The sequence below is a fragment of the Neurospora tetraspora genome, assembly GCF_033439725.1.
Source record: "Neurospora tetraspora strain CBS 560.94 chromosome Unknown B0H65scaffold_2, whole genome shotgun sequence".
NCBI classification, from domain to species: Eukaryota; Fungi; Ascomycota; class Sordariomycetes; order Sordariales; family Sordariaceae; genus Neurospora; species Neurospora tetraspora.
In genome coordinates, this window is record NW_026944384.1 from 4,980,744 (window position 1) to 5,005,869 (window position 25,126).

Below are 25,126 nucleotides of genomic sequence, written 5' to 3' on the forward strand. Positions count from 1 at the left end.
AAAGGGACGGGATAGAGGTAACGTCAATAGCAGACCAAGTCAACAGACTGAAGACGATGGGAATCTGGAGCAACCTTGAGAGAGGCTGTCGGGCCACATACTTGTAGACGTCGCCGGAAGAGGACACTCCTCTCGGTCCCCCTCACCATACCGTACCTCACTTCCCCGAAGCCACCGAAGGCCCCCTCGTGATAAGAGGGATCCTTTGGCTATCGACCACTCGATGGTTTGCAACACGTAACAAGAGTCGGTACGAGTTGCGTCTCGGGCAATCACCGGGCGCGGAGCGTGTTACTGACCAGCTGATCGATAACAGGGTGTGTGTGGCATGCCCGTAGCGCTCCTCGATCCCTGTAGGCTGTACCTAGTAATGCTCCCCACAACGGGCGCCGGCGGCGGGGTACCGCAATCGGATCGAGTGCCGTGGCTGCGGATCTCGGAGACGAGCGCGCCCTGTCCCACTGTTCCCGCCAGTTCCAAGTGGAAGCGGTATGTTTCAATGTGTAAGCAGGAAAGGAAGGACACTTTGGAGGTGAGATGATCCCTCAGGTCCTGTGCTCATCACAACAGAAACAACACGGGAGGGTAGGTGAGTGTTGACACCGCTTCCATCATCATTGGAAGCTGCTTGCAAGTTGCTCGAGAAATCAAGTAACGAATTCGATAACGCTGCTGACGACCTATCTCGGACCAGCCCGGCCCCAGTGAGCCCAGGACATCAGCAACGACGACGGGATAGCGGGGTGGTTGTCTTATCGTACAGGGCACCCCGATTATCTCGACAAGCCCAAACTCTCTGGATGGAAGGTGTTTGGGAAGATGTCAGATGCCAGAATTGTCCAATCACCAGTCCCCGCTTGATAGTCGATCCTCCCAAAGCCGGGGGAGGTCTTTTGTGGGGCAAGGTGGGGATCGAATTCCGTTGGTGGACCCCAAGCCAAGACCCTCGAGTTGCAAAGGCTTTCAGCCCTGTTCCTGTGATTGTGTGCACGAGCCATTGCATAGGTCTACGTGAATAAGCTCATCAGCCTATGGGTTTGTGAAACCATGAGCCTACGGTCATCACGCGCGGTGTCTGAAGAACTCACCTTGGCGAGACTGGAAGGTGCAAAAACTAGTCGCAAAGTATCAACACCTAAACAACCACCAACTTTTGCCTGCAAGGAGTCACCCATCACGCACATGCTGAGTAAAGTGTCTCCTATCTATCAACGACCAAACGTGTTCTTCCCCCTTCGATCCCGAATCCGAAGCACGCACCAGAAGCACCAAGGGTTTTGCGACGCGAATCATCGATATCCCCAGCACTGCCGGCCGCGCACCTGCAGTAGTGACCGCAACCGAACTTTAACACGCCCGGTGCCATTTCGACAAACTTAAACCAACCCACCACCTACAACACCCAAATAACAACCACCACAACAACTTCACAATGGGCAAACGCAAAAAGTCGTCAAGAAAGCCGCAGGGTCCCAGGAGGGTATGTGCATACCTACCTTTTTCTTTCAGAAGTCCAAGAGATGATCGCGTGCCTTTGTCCGTTGCGCGCGCGCCTTTGGATACCACCAAAGACGTCATTGCCCGATAAGCTTTTTAGACATACTGTACCCCAAGAACAATCTTCCATACGCAGCACTACTGTACCTCGATCTACGTTGTACCCTTCTATTCGAACCATACCGATCCGATTACCTATCTGCTTAATTTACTTCGTCCTTGACCTACCGCTAACCTATTCCCCTCCCTAACCAGAACGATCCCCTTCCCACCGTCTTCACATGCCTGTTCTGCAACCACGAACGATCCGTCATCGTCAAGCTCGACAAGAAGGCCGGCGTCGGCTACCTCGACTGCAAGATCTGCGGCCAAAAGTTCCAGTGCCCCGTCAACTGTAAGACTGGCTCGGCCGACCCTCGGATATACTCAAGAACATGAGAAGGAGGGACGTGCTGACTTTACAACTATAACATAGACCTCGATGCTGCGGTAGATGTCTATAGCGCCTGGGTAGACGCTGCAGGTAAGCATATAGTCTTGCCCTTGTCACGCTGGGGCCTGTTACTGACTTTGAACGAACAGATGCGGTTGCCCAAGAAGCCGAGGCAAGCGCAAAAGCAGCATCCTACTCCAATAGCCGGTCAACGGGCGGGCGGCCAGCGGCGTCAAGCCGAAGAGCTGCCGATATCGACGAAGATGATGAGGATGACGATAGAGGCTATGGCGGATCCGGCGTCGAGGTTGATGACGATGACTACGACTAAAAGACATCAACGACCCGACGTCACGTCCACATAGCCGGCTGGCTTTTTTCTCTTTTTAATCTCCAATATCTCACGGGGTCATGGTTGACTGAGCGAAAGGTTTATAAAGGGTCATTATCATCATCACGATAGGCGAAGCCGAGCCGGATCTCGATGCCAGTTCCCATTTCGATGAACAGCAGCACGAAACTCATTTTGTTACTTTTCCAGAGTGGGTATTCCATTACTACGCTTGACGCCATTTCCCAAAGTCAATCTTCACTACCAGGAAGTCAGCACAACCAACGATATCTACGCCCCTTCACACTTTACATGGAGTAATAGCGATCGCCGAAGTCACCGAGACCGGGGACAATGTAACTATAGCAATTAGAGTCAGTCTCAAATTTCATCATCTTCTCAGCGAAACAACAGGAGGCGGACGCGGACGAAAACGTACTTCTTGTCATCGAGACCTTGGTCGATAAAGGCAGTTACTGTCCGGAGCTTGGGGAACTTGGAAGCAAAGTTGCTGATGCCCTCGGGGCTAGCCAAAATGTTGAGGAAGATAATACGCTCCTCGGGAACCCCCCTAGACTTCAACACCTCGACGGCCATAATGGCAGATCCGCCTACACACACAGCACATGTTAGCCGCGGAAACCCAATCACACAACGCGCGCCCGCTTCTCCCCAAATATCCTAGACTTACCAGTGGCGAACATGGGATCGAGGAGAAGGACCCAACGGTCGGCAATGTCCTCGGGAAGCTTGTCGTAGAAGAGCTTGGGCTGAGCAGTCTCCTCGTCTCTCTGGATAAGGATCTTGCCGATTCTGACGGAGCGGCAGCAGTCCCTCAGACCCTGCTCCATAGCCTCGCCGGCGCGCATGATGGAGACACCGCAAATCTTGCCCTGGAACGCCAAACCATCGTACATGCGGCCGACGGGGGTAGTAACGGGGTGCTCGACGGTGGGGAGGTGGTTGAGGCCCTCCTCGACGAGAAGACGGATGATTCTGTTGGAGTAGAAGATGAAGTCGCCGCGGTCGGTCCGCTTGTCACGGATAATGCTGTTGTAGTGTAACCACCGAGGTCAGTGTCTGGCGGACGGCAGTAGCCGGGAAGGCAACTCAAGGCAGGCAAACGCACCTGAGCAGAGCGATGAGCTGGGGAGTCTGAGAGAGAACGGTGACGTTGTCGAAGTTGACGGCGGTCGAGACGGTGGCGGTGGGCTTCTGCTCCTCGGCGCGGTAGTCGGGGCCCACGCACTTGGTGGGCGCGATCTCGGAGGTGGTAGACATGTTGACTTGGTTGGAGGAGGAGTAGTTATAGGAGGATGGACTAAGTGCCGAAGTCGTGATAACGGATACCCTGCGAATCGTTTCGTGTAAGTGATGTGTGATCAATGTAAAGAAAGATAGTGTCTCGCGCAAGTGTCCGTGAAGAGGGGGGATCAGATGCTTCTTAAAGAGGGCCCTAGGGCAAAGTAAACAGCCTATCTGTAGCCAGGGGCAGAAAGATGACAAACAGATTGAGTAGAAGGGTTCGTGATTGGGGTTGAGGCGCGACCAAGTGGTAGGACGAGGAGGCGCAACCTGGCACCCCCAGACCCGAGGGAGATCAGTAGTTTCTACTAAATCCGCGCCCAAACAGGCAGGATGAAGTGTTGTATCAACAATGGTCCCACCAAACCCCTCCCACTTGCAGAGCTGATAAACGATGGAACTCGGTCTCGTCGCAGAGTGTCAATCGGGGACAGGAATTGGCGCCTTGCCCAGTTAGTAGCGTGTGTACTTACTATTTGACTGGGCTTCTCCGTTTACCGGAAGAGGATCGTGGCGGGATGCGGGAACTAGGACAAGAAAGGGGAACTTTGAGACTTATGAGCGATTCTCAGATCAGAAAAAGAAGACTGCATTTGCGAAAGGCTTCTGGACCGATCCCTGCCCGCCTCTCAGGGTTGTCCGAGTCGTCCAAGTGGAAACCGTGGAAACCGCTCTTGGACTGGGTCCGGTGATCTGGAACCCCGCCGTGCCCGCCGTGAGCCCGCGGAGAGCTCCAACGGCGGCGGACACCGAAGGCCATTCAGTGAGAACCATCAAGGTGAGCTCTGATGGGATGAAAAAAGTCACCTACTGCACAGTAGCTGATCGACTTGGCAACCCCACGGTTTTCGTCTCAAACAATGCGGTGCCGATATCCGCGCTTTACAGTTTGTACGAGTCAGATCTGGAGATAAAGGTCGTTTGTACGTAAACAATGAGACGGGACGATAACATCAAAGGCTCTTTTTGGAAACTAAAAAAAAGAGGAGCGGGCGTCTCGAGGGGGAACGGCAAGCACAGACCACCACATGCATCTGCAGGGTCACCGTGCTAACCTTGTCTTGCCTTTGCCCCTGCCACCGCCCAGGAGCCAGTCCCGCCGCCCTGCACGCGCACCGCAGTGAACCACTGTGAACACAGGGCCACAGGGCAGGCAGCCAGGCACCGTGGTGGAAAGGGTGCCGGGAGCAGATTGTGGGGTTTCCGCAACAATGACACCCGTTTCCACTTCGACTTCTTCCACCTGCATCCAATTTCCAAAACATTGGATTGAACCTATGCGGGACGGAAGCGCAACCTTACGGTCAACCTCAATCGCCGCAACTACACTCATCGCAGCAAACGTCGCCTCGCTTCAACTAACAACAACAACCTCCTCGTTCCGAACCTTATCTGCTCATGCCTCCAGCTCCCCATCTCCGCCACAACCGCCGTATGCATCGGCATTGATTACGCGCCTTAGACGAGCTGCGCGCATCGGACTTCCACCCGCACTCCGGTGACCACGCCGCCAAATACACGTTTACTTAGCCGGAACTTCCATTGACCGACTTCTCGACCTTCAGCCGCCGAACTTACCACAGTTCCCCCGCATGTTGCTCTGATACGATTCCGGCGCCCGTATAACTGATTCACATATCCATCGTTCGTCCAAGCTACCCATCAATCAGAGCTCCGTGCCCTTGCTTGGCCACAGTCAGCACAATGGCCAGCCTCAGCGATTACGACTTTCCGCCCAAAAAGCGTGTGACCACATACGGCAAAGCTACGAGAAGGCGAGTGGGAGCTTCAACTTCCTCAATCTCCGTGAACAGGAGTGCGTCCTCGATTTCGGTCAAAACGAATCAAAGCGAAGAAGACATCATAACGAAAGCCCCTGTGACTGCTACCGTCACATCTCCATCACCACCAAGCTCGCCGGAACCTCGACCTACCGTATCTCGTACTACCAGTTCTAGCAACAGAGGCAGGCTATCAACCAGACAGAAATATGGCCGAACCAGCCAGCCAAGGCTGCACGACGAGTCGCATAGCCAGCCACTGCCGGGTAGCATAGAAACCGGCGAGGACGATGCTCGAGCAAAGAAGAGAAAGATCACTCGGACATATTCGGAACAGACAGACGTACTGGCAGGGCCATACTCGACCCCCGACTCATCGCCGTCCGGCACAGAAACGCCCATCAATGCTTCGAAGGAACAGGTAGCAAAACCAGTACCGACGGCGAAGTTGCAGCAAAAGGCCGTCAACACACCCGTAAAAGATGTCAAGATGACGGATGCTTCCTCTTCCCGGTCATTTCTCACGCATACGACAACAAAGCATCAAATCCCGCTACGCCTATCGTCCACCAAGCCCAAACCGCTACCATTGCCCGTGCAAAGGAATCCTTCTCCCCCGCCAAAAACAGAAGCCTGTGTTACTGCTGTACCGCCACGGCGGAAACGCTTGATCGATGCTTTGGTAGCTCAAAAAGAAGAAGACAGTTCCTCCGATGAAGACGACAATTCTTCGCTGCCAGAGAGCCCTCGAGGCAGACAATCCCCCAAATTCCAGGATCCAAGCTCGCCCAATCCTTCAACCATGACCCCGTCAAAGCGACTTGCTCGCCCAATACTTGCAACCAAGAAATCCGGGCCCAAGTTCACGTACACACAGCAACGGTCAATGTTGGCCGAAAAGGACCCGCTATTCGATGGCGGTGGATTGGGAGGGATGGGGATGGATGATAGCTTGTCTGGGGGTGCATTATTCAACATTGGTCGCATGACCAAGAGTGCTGCTCTTGACGCCTTCTCGTTCATGGACGAGGAGGACGAGACAGTCAACACAGGAGCCGTTCGGAGTATTCATGAACTGCGACAAGCCGGCGCCAACAGCCGTTTTGCGGACGAGATCGAGGATATTTTGGACAGAGTGGGTTCACCATCGGAAAAGCCTTCCTCACTACGAAGAGGCGCTTTGTTCGAGCTTGCTCAGAAAACGAATGAAAAATCGTTCCGGTCACAGCTTCGCAATCATGGCGGCGCCGACGATGTGTTCAAGTCACTAGATAAGGAGACAGACCTCATTTCTGGCTTTGCAATCGCCGCAGTTGTCGCGAACATGCTGGCCACGTCGGCTTCAACCCTGTTACTTCAGCAGCTAAAGGCCCAGGGCTTCGCCGCTCTTATTGAGCGACTACTGGGGGAACCAAGAGACATGGTTCTGTTGGCGAAAGAGAGGAAGCAGAATGTGTCGAGAAATGGCCAAACAACACTAGGGACGATCAAGGCCTCTCTGCTGAAGCTTCCGATATGGGAAACCGCTTTGCCTGAGCTTGTATCTCCCAGAACGCTCGCACTGAAGTGTCTAGACTTGATTATGCGGCAGTCGACCCAGATGTCAGATGAATTCGAAGTCTTCTCCTCGGAAGTCACCGACCAGCTCTTTTCGATTTTGGCCGCTGGCGCATCCGACCAGACCTGCTGGGATTTCCCGAAAGAGCAAGCGTCCATCGACTTCTTCCTTGCCCTGTATGTCCTGGAAGGCCATTCCATCTACGCCATGCAGTCTCACCTCAGCCCTAAGTGGACGACTCAGTACGTGCCGATTGTGGCTGATGTTCTGGAGACAACCTTGGCCCGGCCTGCGGACAAGTTCAACGACCTCGAGAGCCTCACCCTCAGGATTACGCTTAACATGACTAATCACAACCATGATGCCTCGGGAACGCTTGTCAACAAGGGGCTTCTCCAGAACCTAGCGCAATCGGCATGCGTCGCCTTTCACGTTGTCTTGAATTCCATGAAGGCCGATGCTTTCCTGTCTAAAGTGTACGAGTCTCTGATCATGATGCTCGGTGTTATGATTAACTTTTGCGTCTATTACCCACCAGCTGGGAAGTCTCTTGACACGAGAGGGGGTACCCCGGGACCGCAGCTAGAAAGACTGATCCAGCTCTTTGCTGATAACCACTCCAAGACCTCTGATGTAAGTTATCTGTCCACAATGTGCGAGGTATGAGAGATAATGCTAACGCAAGAGATATTACAGGCGGATTCCAAGGAGAAAGCTCAGCTCAACGTTGCTCTCGGCTATCTTGCCATTTTGCTGGGATACCTTTGCCTCCGCCAACCCATCAGGGACAGATTCATCTCCGTGCACCCTAAAAAGAGCATTCAGCCCTTGGTGGACTCCCTCAACGAGTTCATCGTCTACCACCAGAGAGTTGAGGAAGCCCAGGGTGGGTCTGGGGAAACGAAAGAAGGTGACGAGTCTTCTGCTATGGCGCGTCTCCAGAGACTGGTCAGCGTCCTCAAGTCAGAGGTCGTCTGAAACACTATCGATAGATGATCACGGGGCTGGACCAATATTCTGACTTTCCAGCGAGACATCGCGTTGCTTTTATTGCTTTTTTTCCCCGGGAACTCAACGGATTCGTTCACGGTTTGGGCTGGGTTTATGGGTTGCGGGTTGATACACATGGGGTTTGTTCTGGTGGAAAGGGTCTGGGCACTTACGGGAAATAGACTTGTGATTTACGTGCGGGAAGAAGGTTGACATATTGCCCTGGCTAACTAAGTTGGTTGAGGTTATGCCTTCTATGGAGCAAAATTCAGGATTCTTTAGGATGGCCGACGACTTTGTTCATCCACCTCAGCGCAAGGAATGGCTTCACTTGGTTTGGGATACAACACGGTCTTCAAAAGAAGCTGCCCACCTAATCTGAACACCTTTGGGCCTTTGGCACTCTTCCATAGGTGATGTGGAGTTTTTGTAAACATTATCTTGTAACAATATCTTACTTTATATTGGCGTTGTCCGAGCTGGACCCCCTATAGACGCAAGGAACCGGATAGTCTCCGTTAGCATAATGCAAATTCGGTACCGCTGTGGTCCGTCGTGACACAGCTTCCGCTCAGAAGCAGCTCGGATGGGCGCATATGACTACGGAGTCGTCAGTGACAGCAGGGTCCAAAGCTAAGGTAGTACTTAGTGGGTTTCATAGTCTATCTGCTTCTCAAGTCATCCATCCGCAGTCGATCATATTGCCCTGGTAACTCAGCTTGTCAATCTCCATTTAGTTCTCTAAGGTACCTTATGGAAGCAACTGGTCATGCCGCAGTGGTTCACGAGTTCACGACTGAATTTCAGGGTCCAGGCTTGGTGTTAGAGGCTTAGCAGTACCAAAATGTGGGGCGCTGAAGGCGAACTTTAGCGACTGAGCCGCAAGGTGTTGCAACGGAAACAGTGGGGTGAGAGGAGGCTCCACTATATTACACAACAATCCCCACGTACCCCACCAATCCGTACAATACAGGCTCGGCTGCCTCCGTCTCTGGCGACGGGAGTCTGGCTGGCTGTTTCGTCAGGGCACCTCAACCACGCTCGTCACGGTCGCTGTCGCTGTCGGCCTGTCTCGCCTGCTGGGCTGTCTCAGACTTTCACAGCGGCATTGCACCTGTCAGTCACGGTCTGTTCCAGTGTCAGAAGTGGAAGTGTCTGTGTCGTCGCTCCTTCCTGCCGAACGACGAGACGAGTCGAGACAGACGGGAAGGAACGACTCTTCGCTTGACACTCGCGTGGTCGTCAACGAGTGGGACCATGCACCAATGACTTGTACAACCCTGACAACGTATTTCCAGTCGGAAGTGAACCCTTGGGAAATCGGCGAAAGAAGTCCATCTGGATTCGGTCACGGCTTTCATGATGATGCTGAAGGGAATCCGTTGTGCTATCAACGTACCTCTAGACATTGCATTGTTTCTTGAAATCTTGAAGCTCAAATGCCAATTTCATCTTACATAGACTTGAAGAACTGCTCCGGCCTTGCCTGGGCCTAGAATCAGGGGCATTCTTTCTACGTAGCGGGTTTGCCGGACCGTTCTTTCCTCCCAAGTCCCAGAACTGCGGTCCGATTTCCATACCAGTTTCAAGCGGGAACAGTACGTACCTGCCTCGTCAAACTACTACCGTAAACTGCCTAGACTCTGGGACCAAACTTGTAGGTGGCAGGGCAAGGCAGGGCGCTCTTTCCTTGTCTGGTTCACAAGCTCTCAATTGTTACGAGCCGGTACACTCCGCTGTCGCCCGCCTGCCAGGCCATTCAAAACAACAAATTGTTTTTCTGAACTTGGACCACATCCCACATTCAACCTTCAACCTTCACAACTTCCACCAACCCTCACTCACCTTTTTCACATCACCACCCCATCTCACCCACAGATCCTCTCCCAGCTTCAACAACCACGCGTAACGACTCTTGAACCAGTCGTATACGTATAAATATTCACAGTTCGAAATCCCCAGCTCCTCCCATCTCACGTCAGTTGACGTTCATTCGCAATGCCGTCCCCCGCCACAAAGCAGCGGAAGATCGCCATCGTAGGTAGTCGCTCCGTTGGTAAGTTCACTTCTTCCCACTCCCCCTCTCATCATAAGTATTTTCTTCAATACGCAACTCGCGTGGCTGTCACAATGCCCTCACTCTCGCACAAAGTATACACATCTGCGGAGTGAGAGTCGCAGAGCAGATGTGCTTCTTGCGGCCTCATCGCAAAGTGACACGGAAGTGAGAAATTGAGCAACAGACACTAACCGAGGTCACAGGCAAATCTTCACTCGCTGTTCGCTTTGTGGATGGGCACTTTGTCGAATCCTACTACCCCACCATCGAGAACACCTTCTCTAAGGAAATCAGGTGGAAGAATCAGGATTACTCGACCGAGATTGTCGACACAGCGGGCCAGGTACGTTTTCCCCCCCTCTCCTTTCTCACCTTGCCCAATTGGTGGGGGTTTCATCAGGGCGATGCATTTTACTGACATGAGCACTTGAACAGGATGAATATTCGATTTTGAATAGCAAACATTTCATCGGCATCCACGGCTACATGCTGGTCTACTCCGTTTCTTCCCTGGCATCTTTCGAGATGGTCCAGGTGATCAGGGACAAGATTCTCAACCACCTGGTGAGCAGCGCCTGTCCATCCAGACTTCGTCTTGAAAAGTTTATGTGAAATTTTACTGACCTAAACAGGGAACTGATAACGTACCCATTTGCATTGTCGGTAATAAGAGTGATCTGCGTCCAGAACAACGCCAGGTCACTCCTGAGGACGGCAAGGCCCTCGCCGAGAAATACAAATGCGCCTGGACTGAGGCTAGTGCTCGCTATAACGAGAACGTCGCCAGAGCATTTGAGCTTCTCATCGGCGAGGTCGAGAAATCAAATAACCCTACGGCGACCAACGAGAACGGAAAGTGTGTGGTTATGTAAGACAAGTCCATCGGGCTTTGTCTTTGCGGTCACTAGAGGGATGGCCACATCTCTCATGAGCAGTGGCGCGCTCAAACGTCGGATCTTATGAGCGCTGGCAAGCTCCATGACAGGCACAAACCGGGGGTTTCCACGCATACATGAAGACGACACAACAACTACAGACCTCCTCACCGTTACCTACGGTCATTATTTGCTGGACATCTTGCTCCTTATGGCTCGCGACGGCACATGGTGGTGTGGCAACCCCATACAGCATGGTACGGACAGACGTCTTTGAGGCGTTGAAAACCTCTCGTTGGCTTGTATCCTTCACCCACGAGAAAGGGGAAGAGACTTGGCACATCTCGCAAGGGAGACCAAAGTCTTCTCACCAAACGAGGGCTTGAAGGATCCGAATGGCACACCCAGTCCTACCACAAGTGGAGCTTGGCCGCCCACTCCATCACCGTTCAGCACGCACATTTCACGACCTTGTTTCTGTTTTTTCACGGGAAGCACTGGCGCGCAGGAGAGAAGTCAAGTGCTTTGTCTCCTTTTTGCTTTATCAGAGTTCGCTTTTTCCTTTACGTTGATTTACCCTCGGTGTTTGATTTAAACGAGACTCAACTCGGCTTGTGGATATAGAGAGGGGATTTTGACACTATACCTTGTTCATGTGTTCACATCATCTGGCGGCAAGGCTGCATCGATGTGATTTGGGAAATGATTTGGATGGGGTTTGAATCGGGAGAGGCGGCGGGTATCATTTCTCCTTAATGAGGTTTTGATGAGTTTTGAAGAAAGTTGACCTTGTCTATATGGGATGAAGGAGCCAACGAACGACGGGCCATTGGCGCCCATGTCGGAGTGAGGCTTTCAAAGGGCATAGTTGGTAGCATGGCTGTGAGCTATGCTTGTTCATAGCACAGTCACATGTCCTGTGTACTTAGCTCAACGTATGTATCTGCCCTCGTTGATCGTCATCGAGAACGGGCGTACATATATCGCAATATGCAAGAAACCGTCAATTACTTCACATATTCCTAAACTCGTCCACCGAATATTGCTCTAATAATCGTTACACCTACTTCTCAACAAGAGGTCTCGGACAACAAAACTTCCTCCCACGAGATACACTAGCATAGATTTACTTACTCCCTTTCACCTACATAACTATCAACATCCTCACACATTCATGGTATGGCACCGACAACCGAACTGAGCTGGTGGTATCAAATCATTCAATCAACACACGGACAACCTAACCTAACCTAACCTAACTACAACAGACATCCTCCTATTGGCGAATAGGAAGAGCCTCCTCCTTCTTGGGAGCAGCCTCACCCTTCTTGCCGCCCTTGCCCTCCTTAACCTCCTTGACCGGCTCAGGGGCGAAGGGGATGAACTCGGGAGCACCAGGGAGGTACTTGCGCAGAGGCTCGGGAACCTTGACACCCTCTGGGGTCTGGAAGTTCTCGAGGATGGCGCAGATGGTGCGGGTGGTGGCGGTCAGGGTGGAGTTGAGGCAGTGGACGTAGGTCTTCTTGATGTCGGTCTGCTTCTTGACGCCGAAGCGGATCTCGAGGTCGCGGGATTGGTAGTCGGTGCAGTTGCTGTTGTCATATGTTAGTGATCTGAATCTCTACTTGGGTATTTGTTGTAGGATGTTGACTGTTGGTGGAGAAAAAAAACTTACGAGCAAGAGACGAGTTCCTTGAATTCACCCTGGTGAGGGAACCAAGCCTCGAGATCGAGCTTCTTGGCGGCGGCGTTGTTGAGAGCGCCGGAGACGATGGCGACGACGCGGTACGGGATGCCGAGGGACTGGTAGAAGGCCTCGGAGTTGGAGATCATATGGTCGAACATCTCCCAAGACCTGTTGTTGCGATGCTTTTGTAAGGATACGGTCTGACAAGCGGAACTGGGGAAGGCTGTAGAGAAAAACTTACTTCTCGGGCTCGGTGATGCAGAACTGCTCGACCTTGGTGAACTCGTGGACACGGAAGATACCCCAGACGTCCTTGCCGTGAGCACCGGCCTCCTTGCGGAAGCAGGTGGAATAACCAGCGTACTTCAGGGGAAGGTCCTTGGCCTGAAGCCATTCATCGCTGTGGAAGGCGCTGATGGGCTGCTCGGAGGTCTATCACACACAGATATCAGTATCCTCGTAGCCATTTCAGCCACAGAAGGGGGCCGGAGCCACTCACAGCAATCAGGTACTTGTCGGCCTGGTCACCGGTAACCTTGTAGAGCTCCTCGTCGAACTGGGAAAGCTGGGCAGTCTTGGCCATCTGTTCCCTGAGCATGAGCTGGGGAGTCTGGAGGGGAGTGTACTCTCTCTCGGAGAGGAACTCGAGGCCGTAGTTGATGATGGCCCTACAACCAAGTTAGCATATGTCCGTATGCCAAAAGGTGATCCAAATTAGAAGTGGCTGGCTTACTGGTTGAGGAAAACACCCCACTTCTTCAGGAAGTAGCCGCGGTGGCCAACAACCTTGACACCGCGCTCGGGGTCATAGCCATCCAGCTTCCTGAGAACCTCGTGGTCTATCCAGCCTTTGTCAGTCTCGCTTCCTTTGTATGTTCGAGTGTCGGGGCAAACTAACGGGAGAGGACATCCTTCTTCTCGAAGGCGACACCCTCGGGAGCCCAAATGCGCTCGACAGTGTTGTTATCCTATATCCCTGTCAGGCCATTGTTCGGATAAGAGCGATCGTATTGCGGGGGAATAGTAACCTCGTTGTTGGAGACGGGGACGGAGTCGTGGACGAGGTTGCCGATGGTCTTGACCTTGACCTTCAAGGTGTTAGCTGTTGAACCCAATGCTTATAGATGGAAATCCGGAGCACATGCCTTGAGGAGCTTCTCCTTCTCGGCGGCGGAGTCAAGGAGATCCTTCTTCTCCTTCTCGAGGTCGGCCTTCTGCTTCAAGAGATCGGTGACATCCTCCTTGGCCTATACGAGCGCAGTAGTGTTAGAGCCAGTCGTGGAACAATCGTCGTGGACAGATATGGGTTGTATATGCCTTCTTCTTGGGGCCAATCTGCTTCTGGACCTCGTTGATCTTGGCATTAAGCTGGGTGGCAGAGTAGGCGGCTATTACACACGAAGAGAGATCAGATCAGATGGGGTTCCTTTTTGTTTGCAGGGCAGCGGCGAGGGCAGCGAGGGCACAGGATAGGCAACACATACTCTTGCGGTGATCCTCCCAGAGAGCGATGACCTCGTCGACGGCCTCGACAGGGGCAAAACGCTTGCGTTGGCTTTCCCGAATCTTCTCGGGGTTGCCGCCGCGCTCAGTAACTATTCAGAGCACAATAACAGGTTAGCATGTGAACATGTGCTTTTGAGACGGGAATGCGCCTGGGCATGCGAATTGGCGCAGGAGAGTGTGGAGAGACATATGCGAGGGTGTCGTACTGAAATCGTTGACGTCGAGCATGTTTACGGATCCTTGGGGGCTACGAAGCTATTCAAGGCTCGTCCTGGGATTGGCAGTATATAAGGCTGGAGACAGAAGTGACGATGGTGTCGTGTCGCGAACCTTGACGCCGGGAGGAACACCAAATCGGCGGGGCAGAATTATTTCGGCGGGCCCAGCCAGGCGCAGGGCAGTCTTGGAGGGGAAAGTGGGGTGTGGATGTTCGGTATCAGGTACGCCAGGGGTCCAAAGTGCACGGCCAGAGCGATCATGAAACATATCCCCGATATAGCGATATGCTAAAGTGACTCAAACGGCGAGCGAGTCAACAACCGTTACAACCACACCTCATCTACCAAGCACCAACATCAACATGAACCTCAATTCATCCAGTCTGTCACACCGAGGCAGCATAGAACAACTCTTGATCCCTCTTAAACCGGCCTAACGACTAGCTTCACCGACATCGACGATAAATAGCCATTCCGCTCTTCCAGGGATTTTTCGCCCGACGGTACGCATCACAACGACACCGCGCTCATCAGTACATTGAGGCCGAAACGACCCAGGCTCTCGCCACGACGACCGACTCGAGTCGGCTTCTTTTCAGCTTTCACGACTCGTTGTCACCTACCATCGGAGAACATCAAGTGTCCCTCATGGTACCTTATTGGAGAGCGAATAATCCTGCGGTGAATGAATATGGTGTTTATAATTATCCATTAACAAATACAATCATGTCCCTCAATCTTCCCTTCGTGTACTCCACAATATCTTTCGTCCGGTTTTCCCTTTTCGGTCTCATGTATCTCATCTCTCATCTATGTAATCGTTCTCGTATCGCCATCACTTACTTGCCCTTCTATTTTCTGCACGCGTGTATACTCCCTGTTTACCCCCATATGAAAATTTCTATCGACCGAACGGTGTTGATGCCCTTGCCAGGCCAAAGGGCCTACTAGCTCATGCAAGTGGCAGCAAGCACAATGGCATTCCCCGTGTTAGACGATCAGGTTTAAAACTGGTCCTCTGGTTGATCCAGCAAATCACCCTCACTGTCGCCAACCCTGTTGCTGATTCAATCCTTGCGCCGGATATCCATACCACCCACTAGCATCCTGGTGACCATGCTGGGTGTCGTCGGGTAGGGGAGCTTGCATGCTCATATCCATCGCGGCATCAGAGTCATAGCCCAGGTTGTTGGGGTCGTTCGGGTCATAAGGGTAGTCATATTCCCAAGCAGCAGCATCCGGATACTGCTGATACTGGAGCTGGGTCATATCTGGAACTCCGGTGGTACTTGAGCTGGCAGCCGTGCCGAAGTTTGCATAGGTCACTGGGGAGACCGGAGCATAGGACGTGGACGGACCGCCGACGACGGTTGATGTGGGATACCCGGCAAAGTGGTTGGGATCTTCGGGGACGAAGGACTGGCTGTGTCCGTCAAAGGTCATGAATGCCGGCATGGGCTGTTGGTGTTGGGGTGGTTGCTGCTGTTGGTATTGGTATTGGTACTGGTACTGGGACTCTTGTTGATCTGGAGGCGTTGGTCTTGACGACCGGCTGGATGTGGCCTCTACATCCTTTGCGCCTGTCGGTGTTGATACCCGGATGCGAAGGTTGGTGTCAAAGGAGCTGTGGCAGGTGATGTTCATGCGAGCGCAGTTCTGGCATGGATCGCCTCCCTTACACCGGACCTTTCTCTTGCGACATGTCAAACAACCTGTTACGAGTGTTGTTGATGGTTAGTGTTGGACGAACCCGGGGAGTTAGGGGGTATTGTTTACATACCGTGAAATGTACGTTTCAGGGGTTGCTGTGTGGCCTGTGCAGCAGGCTCCTGGCGCTGAGGTTCGGACATTGTGTTTTTTGGAGCACGGCCTGTGACGGCTTCTGTACAGCTTCTGTACAGCTTCTTCCCGGCTTGGCGTATGCTTGGCAAGGGTCTTGGCAAGGGTAAGGGTGTTTTCGATGGCTCGGTTGGGATGACCCGAAATCTGAATTGCTTGATCTGAACAACAAACTGCAGCATCTCGGGACTCGGGAATCAGTTGCAACTTCCTTCCCCTTTAAACAAACAGATCGATCATATCCCCAAAAACCTCAAGACAGAACCCGGTCGAGCCGAATCTGGAATCTTTGTAATTTGCATCATAGCTCCGTCAGCCCTTTTCCAGGCATCAAGATTTGTGGTTATGTTTTTTTTGGCGATGGATGCAAGATTCAGACGGAATGACAAAAATCCCAAGATGTACCTGCTGCAGACTGCTGCAGTAAGGCTTCGGGGTTAAGCGACGATGGGCGTGCAAGCCGTGAATGGCGGAGAGCGCAGACGAAAGCCGGAGAACGAGTTAGTCAGCGCACACACGCCCTTTCTACATAGTAGTACTATTTACAAAGAACATCAGGATTCACGGTCAGCAACTAGTCAGTGTTGTAGTATACATTTGTTGATCGTGATGTGCAGGTATGCTGGTGCTGGTGCTGAATGGTTTCTTGGAACGCCACTATTTAGGTATGTAGTCTATTTGGAATGTCACTGCACTGGTTCATCCAAGCCCTACTTGGCCTATCCGATGTAGACTGCATCACAAATTCACAACATTGGTTAAGCCGCCTCTGTTGATTTCTGATCGAGATGAAGACATACACGCAATGGGCTCTTTTCCAATACTTTCTACCGACATCACTGCTTTCCGCTATATCAGTAATTACTGAGGTGGCGGTCGTATGTGATATCCGCGGGTTCCAGGTATTTGGCAAAGTCTTAGCTACAGTAGACTTATTTGTCACGAAGTCTTCCATGCTTCTTTCTTGGACATGTAAATTCCTGAATTTCTGGGTACCTTCCAGTTACATTGTCCAAGTTGAATTACCGGTTGTTTAGTTGAGGCTTAGTTGTGAACCTTACAAGGCCGAACCGGGTGTCATTAATATGGAACGTTGTCATAGTCTTGAGTCAACGTAGCAAGACGCAGTAACTATGAAGAGTCATATGTTACTATGCTGCTTGCTGGTAGTACGATAACTAGCTTAGTATAGCGGAAGTGCTTGCCTGAGTTTGTACCACAAAGACTTTTAGGTATTTCTTGGTCTACTGTCTCGTCTGGAGCTTGACGGCGAGCATGGTAGCTCTGGGAGCCAGAATGGTCTACCAACTTACCCAGATATGATGTCTCCCTTCTTCTGCACCCACAGATCGAGGATTCAGCTGCCTCAAAGATCCAGCACCCGCTTACCCTGCTCACGATCGATCAAAAAGCATCCAACGTGACATCCAAATCTCATCCATAGCTTAAGAATCCTCCGCGGAAAAGTGTTCTGATCTAGAACTATCAAGACAGTAAGCAACATATATCACAGATCGCCACAATAGCCACATAGTTAGGCAGTAACGTTTCAAGAGATCTCGAGAGACCAGATACCCAGATACCCAGATATGTCGGTATAATGGGGCAAACCCCGGGCCAGCCAAGCCGGCTGCGGCCCCCGAGGCTGGGACCGGGAATACGAGGCTGTCATAGGGCTGAGGGACCCGTCTCTACATGACAACGCCCTACGATCCACATGGCCGGAGTCGACGACGACATCTACAACGATACCATCAGCAACTGCTCCTTTTGGAAGACAAGGGGGGCGAAGAATCCGACATGGCGGTCTGCATCCCGGCATGGCGGAACATCACCTGCATCATGACCCCCTCGTGTATACGCCTACACGATAGAGGACGGCCATATCCGGACGGCGGAGTTGCTGACTATTCCCAAGTCCCGAGATCATTATGCATTTGTAGATGCCGCTTATGCCCGAGGTAGGCGACGATGATGTTGGGTAATGGCGTTGATGCTTCCCTGATGAGCGCGGCTTCTTTCCGTTCACCACGCGACCACCGACCCGCGCCGTCTTGACGCAGTGAGCGTTGCACCATCCTCATCATAGTCGGGATCTGGTTCCGCTAACGGGTCTTCGGAAACTGTAGTTAAGGTATCCTAGCACCGCAGCAGCAGCAGCAGCAGTAACAGAAATGCAACCGCTCAAGGGGAGGGAAAGCGCAGCAGGCAGCGACATTTCAAATTTGAAGAAGTGAGATCGAATGTGCATTGTGCTGTTCAACGCCCGCCAGTTCGCCATGACTGCCGGATTTGGAATCCGAGAATGAGCATCAGTGGTCGAGTAGTCGAGAGTTTGAGACATGCGCGCCAAGTAGTATGTAGTTGTAATCATTTAATCGCTTAATCGTAGCCTAGATCTGACGAGTAATGGATGAAGCTGAATAATGATTGTCATTCAGCTCTGGGACTTTGGGAGGATGCAAGGCGGGGGACGCCGTGATGGGAGAACGTAACGCCGGCAAAGCTGCAGCAGCTGAATTTGAAATGGGAATGGAACACGGGCCGTGAGGTTGCACTCGCGCGCGGTCTTCCGTTGGAGCGAGCAAGAGCCTCTTGTTGTGACTGCCGTGAGTCATGAAAATGAAAATGGTTGAAGGATTTGGAATGAAGCTTTTGGGATGGTTTGATGTCTCACCAAGTGGGAGTTTAGCGTGAACAGGAAACCAGTTTGAAATGGAAAGAGGAAGAAGAAAAAAAGCATCGTCGACCTCAACGTGCGTCTCAGCGCTTCGTCCCCTGTAGTGTGTTATAAATATGGCGGCTGCGGCTAACGCTTAAGAAGATCATCGCTAACACTAAAACGGGCCGACCTCACGTCATGGTGTTAACGTTACCACAACATAGGTACACATGCATGCCTTATCATATATCAACCTCTATGCTAAAGTTCCCACAGTATTTGCATGCTTGCACCAGGATTATTTCCATTGATAAACGTTATTTCTCCCTCTTCTGCTCCTAACAACTTCCTCAACAGTTCGTCCCAAAGGTGTTGAACATGAGGGGAAAACACCGATGACCACAAGATGGCGTTCGGATGAGCTTTAACCCTCTCTTTATTGCAACTTCTTGTCTTATCGCATAGACAAACTTCCACTTCCTTGGACAAAGTTCAGCCCCCAAACTACAATTGGCAATGACTACCAACAAACAAACCAATCCAACAAGCTGCCAGGTGGCTCTTCCAGGGGTTTGCTTGCCAGTCGTTGATGCCTTTGTTGCTTGTTAAGGGCATGTGAGCCATCGCACCGTCCCATCGACCAAACCAAGTAAGGAATTCCTTCCGTGAGACGGCTCTCTCGCTGTGTGTCATTTGCGCTTGAAGTTGTCTTGATGATACCAGTCGGCAAGGGGTCTCTGGAGAGTCTGCCCTGGTGCACATCCGCATAGTCTATTGAAAAGACAAATGCTCAGGACTAGCTTCCAGCTCAGCTGACTTGTTAAACGCGTCTAGTGCGGCTTGTTCACCGATCATCTCCCGGCTTCATTTCCATTTCTAGTTACATATTAGCAGCATTCGTTAAACCACCAGCCATCCCGCTTGCCGCTTCCCGCACGTTGCCACTTCAGAGTCTCATTGTTATTCGGAGGTATTCCGAATTGGGTCGCCACTTTGTCTGGTCGCATCTCAAAACAAAGAAACCTACATCTCACTAACAGCCCGTTCTGTTCTAATCTGAGACAGTGGAAGATGGGGGCCCCAGAGAAAAACAAAGGCGGCATGGTCTGTCCCTTTTGCAACTGGGAATCGACAACGACGGACGAATACGCCATCATGCTAGTGTGTTTCTCCTTCCGGACCGCATTGTTTGGGTGTGAACCCGTTAACTGACTGACTTCGACGCTAGCACATGGAGACAAACCATGCCGAGGGAGAGTCTCCCCTTGTGGTCGCTGACGAGGCTGCAGCGGCCAATGGCGGTCACATTCCAGAAGAAGATGAAGAAGAAGAATCTCTTTATATCGAATGTCCGGCAGAAGACTGCGGGGAAGTCCTGCTCGCGGCCGACCTAGACTATCACCTAGAACTCCATGTCGCTGAGCAAGGCGGCAGCGCTTCTTCCGAGACTGAGACTGGCAGTCCCATCATCACCCCTTCCGCCCCGTCTCCATCCCCAAAAGTTCAGTCTCCGCCGGCAAGGAGGCCAACAACGACGACGCGCACTCCTACCTCCCATTCTTCGAGCTCTTCACCTAGACCTAGTACTACTTCTTCTTCGAAAGCCCACCGCGGCGAGACTGAACGGCACCGCCGAGGGGAGCGCAAGGACGACCATCACAGCGACAGGAGTAGGGACAGCAGTAAGAGCAAATCGATATGGCGGGCCTTCCTCGGAATCCATCACTCCCGTCACTCCTCTGATGCGCCCTCTATGTCTCCAAAGCCTCCAAAGAAGCGCCATAGAGAGAGGATGGCGGAACGACTGTCTGAACGAGCCCACGGGGGAACTACGAAGGTTATGCGAGGGATCCGACTTGGTGTACGTTTTTTTTCTCTTTTCACTTAGCGGAAACTGTTGGTGGTGAAGCATTGAACTAAAGCCGTATACAGAAAGCGCAGCTCGGTAAGTACGCGCACGAGGAGCAGATGCCGGATTGGCTTGTCAAGCACCTCGAGAAGGGACTTTATGTGAAGGCTGAAGGTAATCCACATACCGGAGAATGGGGGAGAACACTTTGAAGCCCACAGCTAACTGGGTACCAAGGCATTATTCCCGTGTTGGCTCAACTGTTCGAGCAATGTTCTTCGACAAGACATGCTTTGTTGTGCCACCCAAGCACAAATCATGTGTCAAAACTTAAGAGAGAAGGTCGGTTCTTCCTTGTCGAGAATCAGGGGTTATGTTAGCTAACGAACATGTGAAGGCGGTTTCTGTGGCTACCGCAACATTCAAATGTTGTCGTCGTACATAATCAGCACTGAATACCCAGGCTACCAACATTTCAGCGGCGAGATCCCCACAATCTTTGATATCCAAGAAATGATCGAGACAGCATGGGACCACGGAATCAACGCTCAAGGAAGGGTCGAGACGGGCGGTATCCGCGGCACCAGAAAGTACATCGGGACGCCTGAGGCGATGGCCATGTTCCGACTCTTGCAAATACCGTAAGCCCTTTAGGTCTACCCCCCTTTCTACGGCTGGAAACTTACAACCCCTTCTAGTTTCGACGTCCAAGCCTTCAAAGACCCCGAGCCCGGCCACTCCGAAAAAAACCTACTAGACATGGTCGAGCGGTACTTCCAAACGGGCATCCTTCTCCCCGAAGATCAAGATCCCACCACACAGATCCAGAAAGTCAGGCAGACCGACCTACCGCCAATATACTTCCAGCACGCAGGGCATTCGATGACCATCATCGGGCTGGAGTACGACAAGTCGGGTGCGCGAAACCTGATTGTTTTCGACCCCATGTTCCATGATGCGTCGAATGTCACCAAACATGTCGGCCGGGAGGTGCATGTCCACCATCACCTACACCCTCTTGCGGCGAATATGGCGCTTAATCCGTACCGACGCGGGAGTAAGTATCTGGGGAGGTTTAGGGAGTTTGAGGTTATTAGGTATGTTTACTTCGTTCAACAACTCTTATGTGTTTGGGCCGAGATGGAAGGAAAGAAGGCTGACGAGACTGTACGCTAGGTTGAGGCCACGTCCGGGGATAAATGCGTAGAACGCCATCGCGCACGGAATGTTTACCTCTAGGGACATCTCGCACATGATGTATTGCGATCATCCTTTATACTGCTGTCCTTAGTCAAGTTGGACATAGCGAACTGCATTTTTCTTGTTTTCTGGTACTGCATTTCAAAGCGGCGTTTTTGTTCGTTCGTTTGTTTGTTTTGGTTATCACAGCCTTGTCGTCACAGCTTTGTCTTTTCCTCACACCGGCGTTGCTTTTTTTTTTGTTTTATACTACCGCTGCCTTAATTTGTTCCTCACTTTCTAGAAAATATTCAAGCGGTCATCTCCTTAGCGAACCACTCCTGCAACTTGGCCAGAGCCTTGGCGCGGTGGGAAATCTTGTTCTTTTCCGTCTTGTCCATCTCGGCGTATCTACATAAGTAGAATTGCATTAGTCAAAAAGTTCCGCGGAGTTGTAAACGAAAGAAGGAAAAGTTCAATGCATGGATGGTGGGTGATAACTTACGTCTGGCCTTCATACTCAAAGATGGCGTCCCAGCCTGTTGTGATTTTGCCAAGTCAGTGAACATGTTACTTTCTTTTTCATTTTAACGGACAGGTAGGCAAGTAGGCCGGTAGGTGCCGAAATATGGGGACATAAACAAAACATACCGAAGTGAGGAGGACCCCGAGGAGGAACGATCTTGCCGTCGGTGATGCCCTGGAAGAGAATGGGCTCGTGGCCGGGACCGGCAGAGTAGCCAAAGGTGCAGACGGCCTTGGCGGACTTGTCCTCGTAGGCGGCCAGGAGGTTGTTGAGGCCTTCATGGCCGAGGGAGTTCATGAACCATTTGCTGTTGAGAGGTGTGAGTTAAAGTGTTTTGATGATGACGACGAGGGATGATTAAATGAGGTGAGGTGAGGTGCAAGAAAGGAAACTTACATATAAGGACCGGGAAGACCCTTCAGAGCGTTGAAGCAGAGGCAGGTATCTTCGACGAGAACGGGGCCTTGGACCTATATGGTTTGAAGAGAATCTGTGATTAGCCAGCGTTCTGCTCAAGTTTGGATCCCTTTATCCCAAATTTCAAAAAGCCCGTAACCCTTCCTTCCCAGAAAAAATGTTGCAGATAACCAAAAACTCACCAAATCAGCAGCCCTTCGGCACTTATCCAGCGTGACCTCCTCCAAGGTGCCCTGGATCTCGAGCAGGTCGAGCGCCTGGTTCTCGACTTGGATGGCGGGCTCGAGGATCGCCTTGACTTCGCCGAGCTTGTTGGCGTTGCCGGTGATGAAGTTGACGATGTGGCGGGCTTGGGATGGGGCGGACATTTTGGCGGTTTGGGTGTATGAGCGGGTAGTGAGTTTAAGTTGTGAAAGGGAAGTGGTGAGTAAGAGGGAGGGAGTAGTGTGTGGATAAGTAGATGGGTGAGGGAGTCAGGCCGGTGATCGTTGTTTATCGATTTTACACAGTAAGGGCGTAAGATACGGTTTGGAAAAATACGAAAGTGTTGGGGTAGCGGGTAAGTGAATGAAATCCTCGTTTGTTGCATTTGGGTGGGTGAAGTCCACAGGTGACGACCGAGCATGAAAATAACATACTCGAGATAGGTAGGCCAGGGGAAATTTAGGAAAGACTCCTTCTGAAGAGTATATCTGCGTGTTGTGAATGGAATTTTCACTTTTCTTTCGTGAAGTATCTCATAGATCACGCCGCTTCTTCTATACCTATTCCTCTCACATCTTTGTGAAGACCACATCAATCCCGGGTATCAAGACCTCTCTTTCCCTTCTTATTTTACGTTCATCGTTCCTTTCCGCAAAACCATATCTCCTCCTACCCCTGAGCTCGCCATCACCCCCTAAGCAGAGCTGTTGTTCTCCTTCCACTGCTTAAGCCAAGCCTCAATCCGATCCACGTTCTCATCCATCTGCTCGGCGTCGTTACTCTGCAGCTCGACGACGATCTCCTCGTCGTACGAGTCGCGGGCCTCCTGAAGGAGAACCTCCATGATCTCCGAGTCGAGGTTTTCCTGGAGCTTGAGCTCGGGGTATTTTCTGTTTTTATTGTTAGTGCGTGTGTCAAATTATAAGCGTGTCATGGGACGGGGATTAGAGAGGAGGGAAAGGAAAAAGGAAAGGAAGAAAAAAAAAAAAAAAAAAAACCCTACCTCTCCGTCAACCGATCATACAACACCTCACTCTTAACCCTCAAAACCACCACCAAATCGATCCAGCTCTTGGGGAAAAGATCGCAAGCATGCCAGTCTATTATGCAACCGCCCTGCTTGACTTCGTCTTCGATGGCGTCGAGGAGCTACCATCACCTCCCAGTCAGCATCCGTTTTCCCCCACTTTTTCTTGCATACCCTTTTTGTCCGGGTCATAAGAAGCAGCCCCAGAAGTACTCACCTTATCCTCATCAACAATCCAACTCTGATACTCCTCATCGTACCCCTCATGGCACTCCTTGGCCTTCACCACGTCGTTGACGGACAGGTGCTTGAGCCCCGTGCGCTCGGCCAGCAGCTCGCAGTGGGAGGTCTTGCCGACGCCGGGGGTGCCGGTGATGATGATGTTGGGGAGGGTGCGAGACATTGTGTGTTTTTGTCTATTGTGTTGTGTCAGTTTTCATCTCTGTGCTTTTGAGTTTTTAAAGAACAGATTGCATATACGTACCGGCGCTGAGGTGTGAGTTGAGTGAGATCAAATTTTTGTACCTCTATGTGTAGTAGTATGTGGGTGTATGTGAGTTCGAAAACAAGGATTGTTGATGATGGATCTTTTTCAGCACTACTATCTTTTAGTGCAATACTTGAAAATATAGTGGGGTCCTCTATCGAGACTTCAGTCCAGTGTCGGGTTTGCAGTGTTTCGTTTTCTAGAAGGGGGAGCGAGTGACGGCGGGATGGACAAGTGAAGAGGGGCCAGAATCGTGCGGCATGCAACTGCAAGATTTTTTCTCGAAGCTGTTTCGGGCACGTGCGAATTGAGAGACTGCCGCACTGTTTCCGCTTTATCGGCATTGGACCCGTTTAATTGCATTTTGCTATACACGCATACGCACACTGCGCACCACTTTCTGCAACTTCCTGATCAGGCTCACCGATGGTAAAGATACAATAAACATGAAGAGAAATAAATGGAGCAGAGAACAGCTAAGTTTGGGAAGTCATCCCTATATGGAATATACACCTAGTAGACACTGGTTTAGCATCATCTTATTTACATGATGCGTACCTGGTCTCAGGTCCTATACTTCTGTGCTGCTAGCTCTTTCTCTCCGAGCCTCTCCCCTTAATTTCTTCTGCATCGTCTTGCAACCTTAAATCACCAAGAATGTAGTGTGCAATGCCTGTTGTTCTCCCGGAACTTCTT

At 51.6% G+C, this 25,126-nt stretch overlaps 10 protein-coding genes across 10 annotated transcripts; 5 read left to right on the plus strand and 5 right to left on the minus strand.

The window, feature by feature from the left end:
- Positions 1–370: 370 nt before the first annotated feature.
- On the plus strand, positions 371–532 carry B0H65DRAFT_402976 (uncharacterized protein; the record flags this gene model as incomplete). Its single annotated transcript, XM_062823795.1, has 1 exon — positions 371–532. A coding segment is annotated over one exon (162 nt), but the record flags the coding sequence as incomplete, so codon positions are not given.
- Positions 533–1,081: 549 nt separating this feature from the next.
- Positions 1,082–2,589, plus strand: B0H65DRAFT_128994 (uncharacterized protein). The gene is made up of 4 exons (XM_062820779.1): positions 1,082–1,480; positions 1,753–1,891; positions 1,973–2,020; positions 2,080–2,589. Exons 1-4 carry the CDS (start codon positions 1,433–1,435, stop codon positions 2,259–2,261), a joined length of 417 nt encoding a protein of 138 aa, XP_062684943.1. The 5' UTR covers positions 1,082–1,432; the 3' UTR covers positions 2,262–2,589.
- On the minus strand, positions 2,433–3,753 carry B0H65DRAFT_129079 (uracil phosphoribosyltransferase-domain-containing protein). Its single transcript, XM_062820780.1, has 5 exons — positions 3,703–3,753; positions 3,391–3,612; positions 2,953–3,311; positions 2,701–2,872; positions 2,433–2,621 (listed from the first exon to the last, which is right to left on the minus strand). The coding sequence occupies exons 2-5, from the start codon at positions 3,540–3,542 to the stop codon at positions 2,570–2,572; spliced, it is 735 nt and encodes a 244-aa protein (XP_062684944.1). The 5' UTR covers positions 3,543–3,612; positions 3,703–3,753; the 3' UTR covers positions 2,433–2,569.
- A 1,517-nt stretch (positions 3,754–5,270) lies between these two features.
- Positions 5,271–7,883, plus strand: B0H65DRAFT_421225 (wings apart-like protein regulation of heterochromatin-domain-containing protein; the record flags this gene model as incomplete). The annotated part of the gene is made up of 2 exons (XM_062824327.1): positions 5,271–7,538; positions 7,602–7,883. 2 exons carry the CDS (start codon positions 5,271–5,273, stop codon positions 7,881–7,883), a joined length of 2,550 nt encoding a protein of 849 aa, XP_062684945.1.
- A 1,579-nt stretch (positions 7,884–9,462) lies between these two features.
- B0H65DRAFT_129410 (putative ras-related GTP-binding protein) lies at positions 9,463–10,869 on the plus strand. The gene is made up of 4 exons (XM_062820781.1): positions 9,463–9,951; positions 10,158–10,297; positions 10,390–10,518; positions 10,587–10,869. Exons 1-4 carry the CDS (start codon positions 9,894–9,896, stop codon positions 10,824–10,826), a joined length of 567 nt encoding a protein of 188 aa, XP_062684946.1. The 5' UTR covers positions 9,463–9,893; the 3' UTR covers positions 10,827–10,869.
- Positions 10,870–11,835: 966 nt separating this feature from the next.
- B0H65DRAFT_458598 (uncharacterized protein) lies at positions 11,836–14,513 on the minus strand. The gene is made up of 11 exons (XM_062826413.1): positions 14,229–14,513; positions 14,001–14,111; positions 13,834–13,904; positions 13,662–13,763; positions 13,545–13,604; positions 13,415–13,484; positions 13,250–13,355; positions 13,016–13,184; positions 12,758–12,948; positions 12,505–12,684; positions 11,836–12,421 (listed from the first exon to the last, which is right to left on the minus strand). The coding sequence occupies exons 1-11, from the start codon at positions 14,248–14,250 to the stop codon at positions 12,106–12,108; spliced, it is 1,398 nt and encodes a 465-aa protein (XP_062684947.1). The 5' UTR covers positions 14,251–14,513; the 3' UTR covers positions 11,836–12,105.
- A 768-nt stretch (positions 14,514–15,281) lies between these two features.
- On the minus strand, positions 15,282–16,090 carry B0H65DRAFT_422003 (uncharacterized protein; the record flags this gene model as incomplete). The annotated part of the gene is made up of 2 exons (XM_062824374.1): positions 15,282–15,952; positions 16,021–16,090. The coding sequence occupies 2 exons, from the start codon at positions 16,088–16,090 to the stop codon at positions 15,282–15,284; spliced, it is 741 nt and encodes a 246-aa protein (XP_062684948.1).
- A 3,485-nt stretch (positions 16,091–19,575) lies between these two features.
- B0H65DRAFT_458607 (peptidase family C78-domain-containing protein) lies at positions 19,576–22,295 on the plus strand. Its single transcript, XM_062826414.1, has 6 exons — positions 19,576–20,602; positions 20,674–20,764; positions 20,828–20,932; positions 20,988–21,231; positions 21,289–21,687; positions 21,767–22,295. Exons 1-6 carry the CDS (start codon positions 19,973–19,975, stop codon positions 21,795–21,797), a joined length of 1,500 nt encoding a protein of 499 aa, XP_062684949.1. The 5' UTR covers positions 19,576–19,972; the 3' UTR covers positions 21,798–22,295.
- Positions 21,924–23,213, minus strand: B0H65DRAFT_129466 (putative inosine triphosphate pyrophosphatase). The gene is made up of 5 exons (XM_062820782.1): positions 22,895–23,213; positions 22,692–22,765; positions 22,421–22,602; positions 22,275–22,308; positions 21,924–22,180 (listed from the first exon to the last, which is right to left on the minus strand). The coding sequence occupies exons 1-5, from the start codon at positions 23,078–23,080 to the stop codon at positions 22,081–22,083; spliced, it is 576 nt and encodes a 191-aa protein (XP_062684950.1). The 5' UTR covers positions 23,081–23,213; the 3' UTR covers positions 21,924–22,080.
- A 191-nt stretch (positions 23,214–23,404) lies between these two features.
- On the minus strand, positions 23,405–24,672 carry B0H65DRAFT_458611 (P-loop containing nucleoside triphosphate hydrolase protein). Its single transcript, XM_062826415.1, has 4 exons — positions 24,428–24,672; positions 24,161–24,359; positions 23,920–24,065; positions 23,405–23,806 (listed from the first exon to the last, which is right to left on the minus strand). Exons 2-4 carry the CDS (start codon positions 24,344–24,346, stop codon positions 23,611–23,613), a joined length of 528 nt encoding a protein of 175 aa, XP_062684951.1. The 5' UTR covers positions 24,347–24,359; positions 24,428–24,672; the 3' UTR covers positions 23,405–23,610.
- Positions 24,673–25,126: the final 454 nt, after the last annotated feature.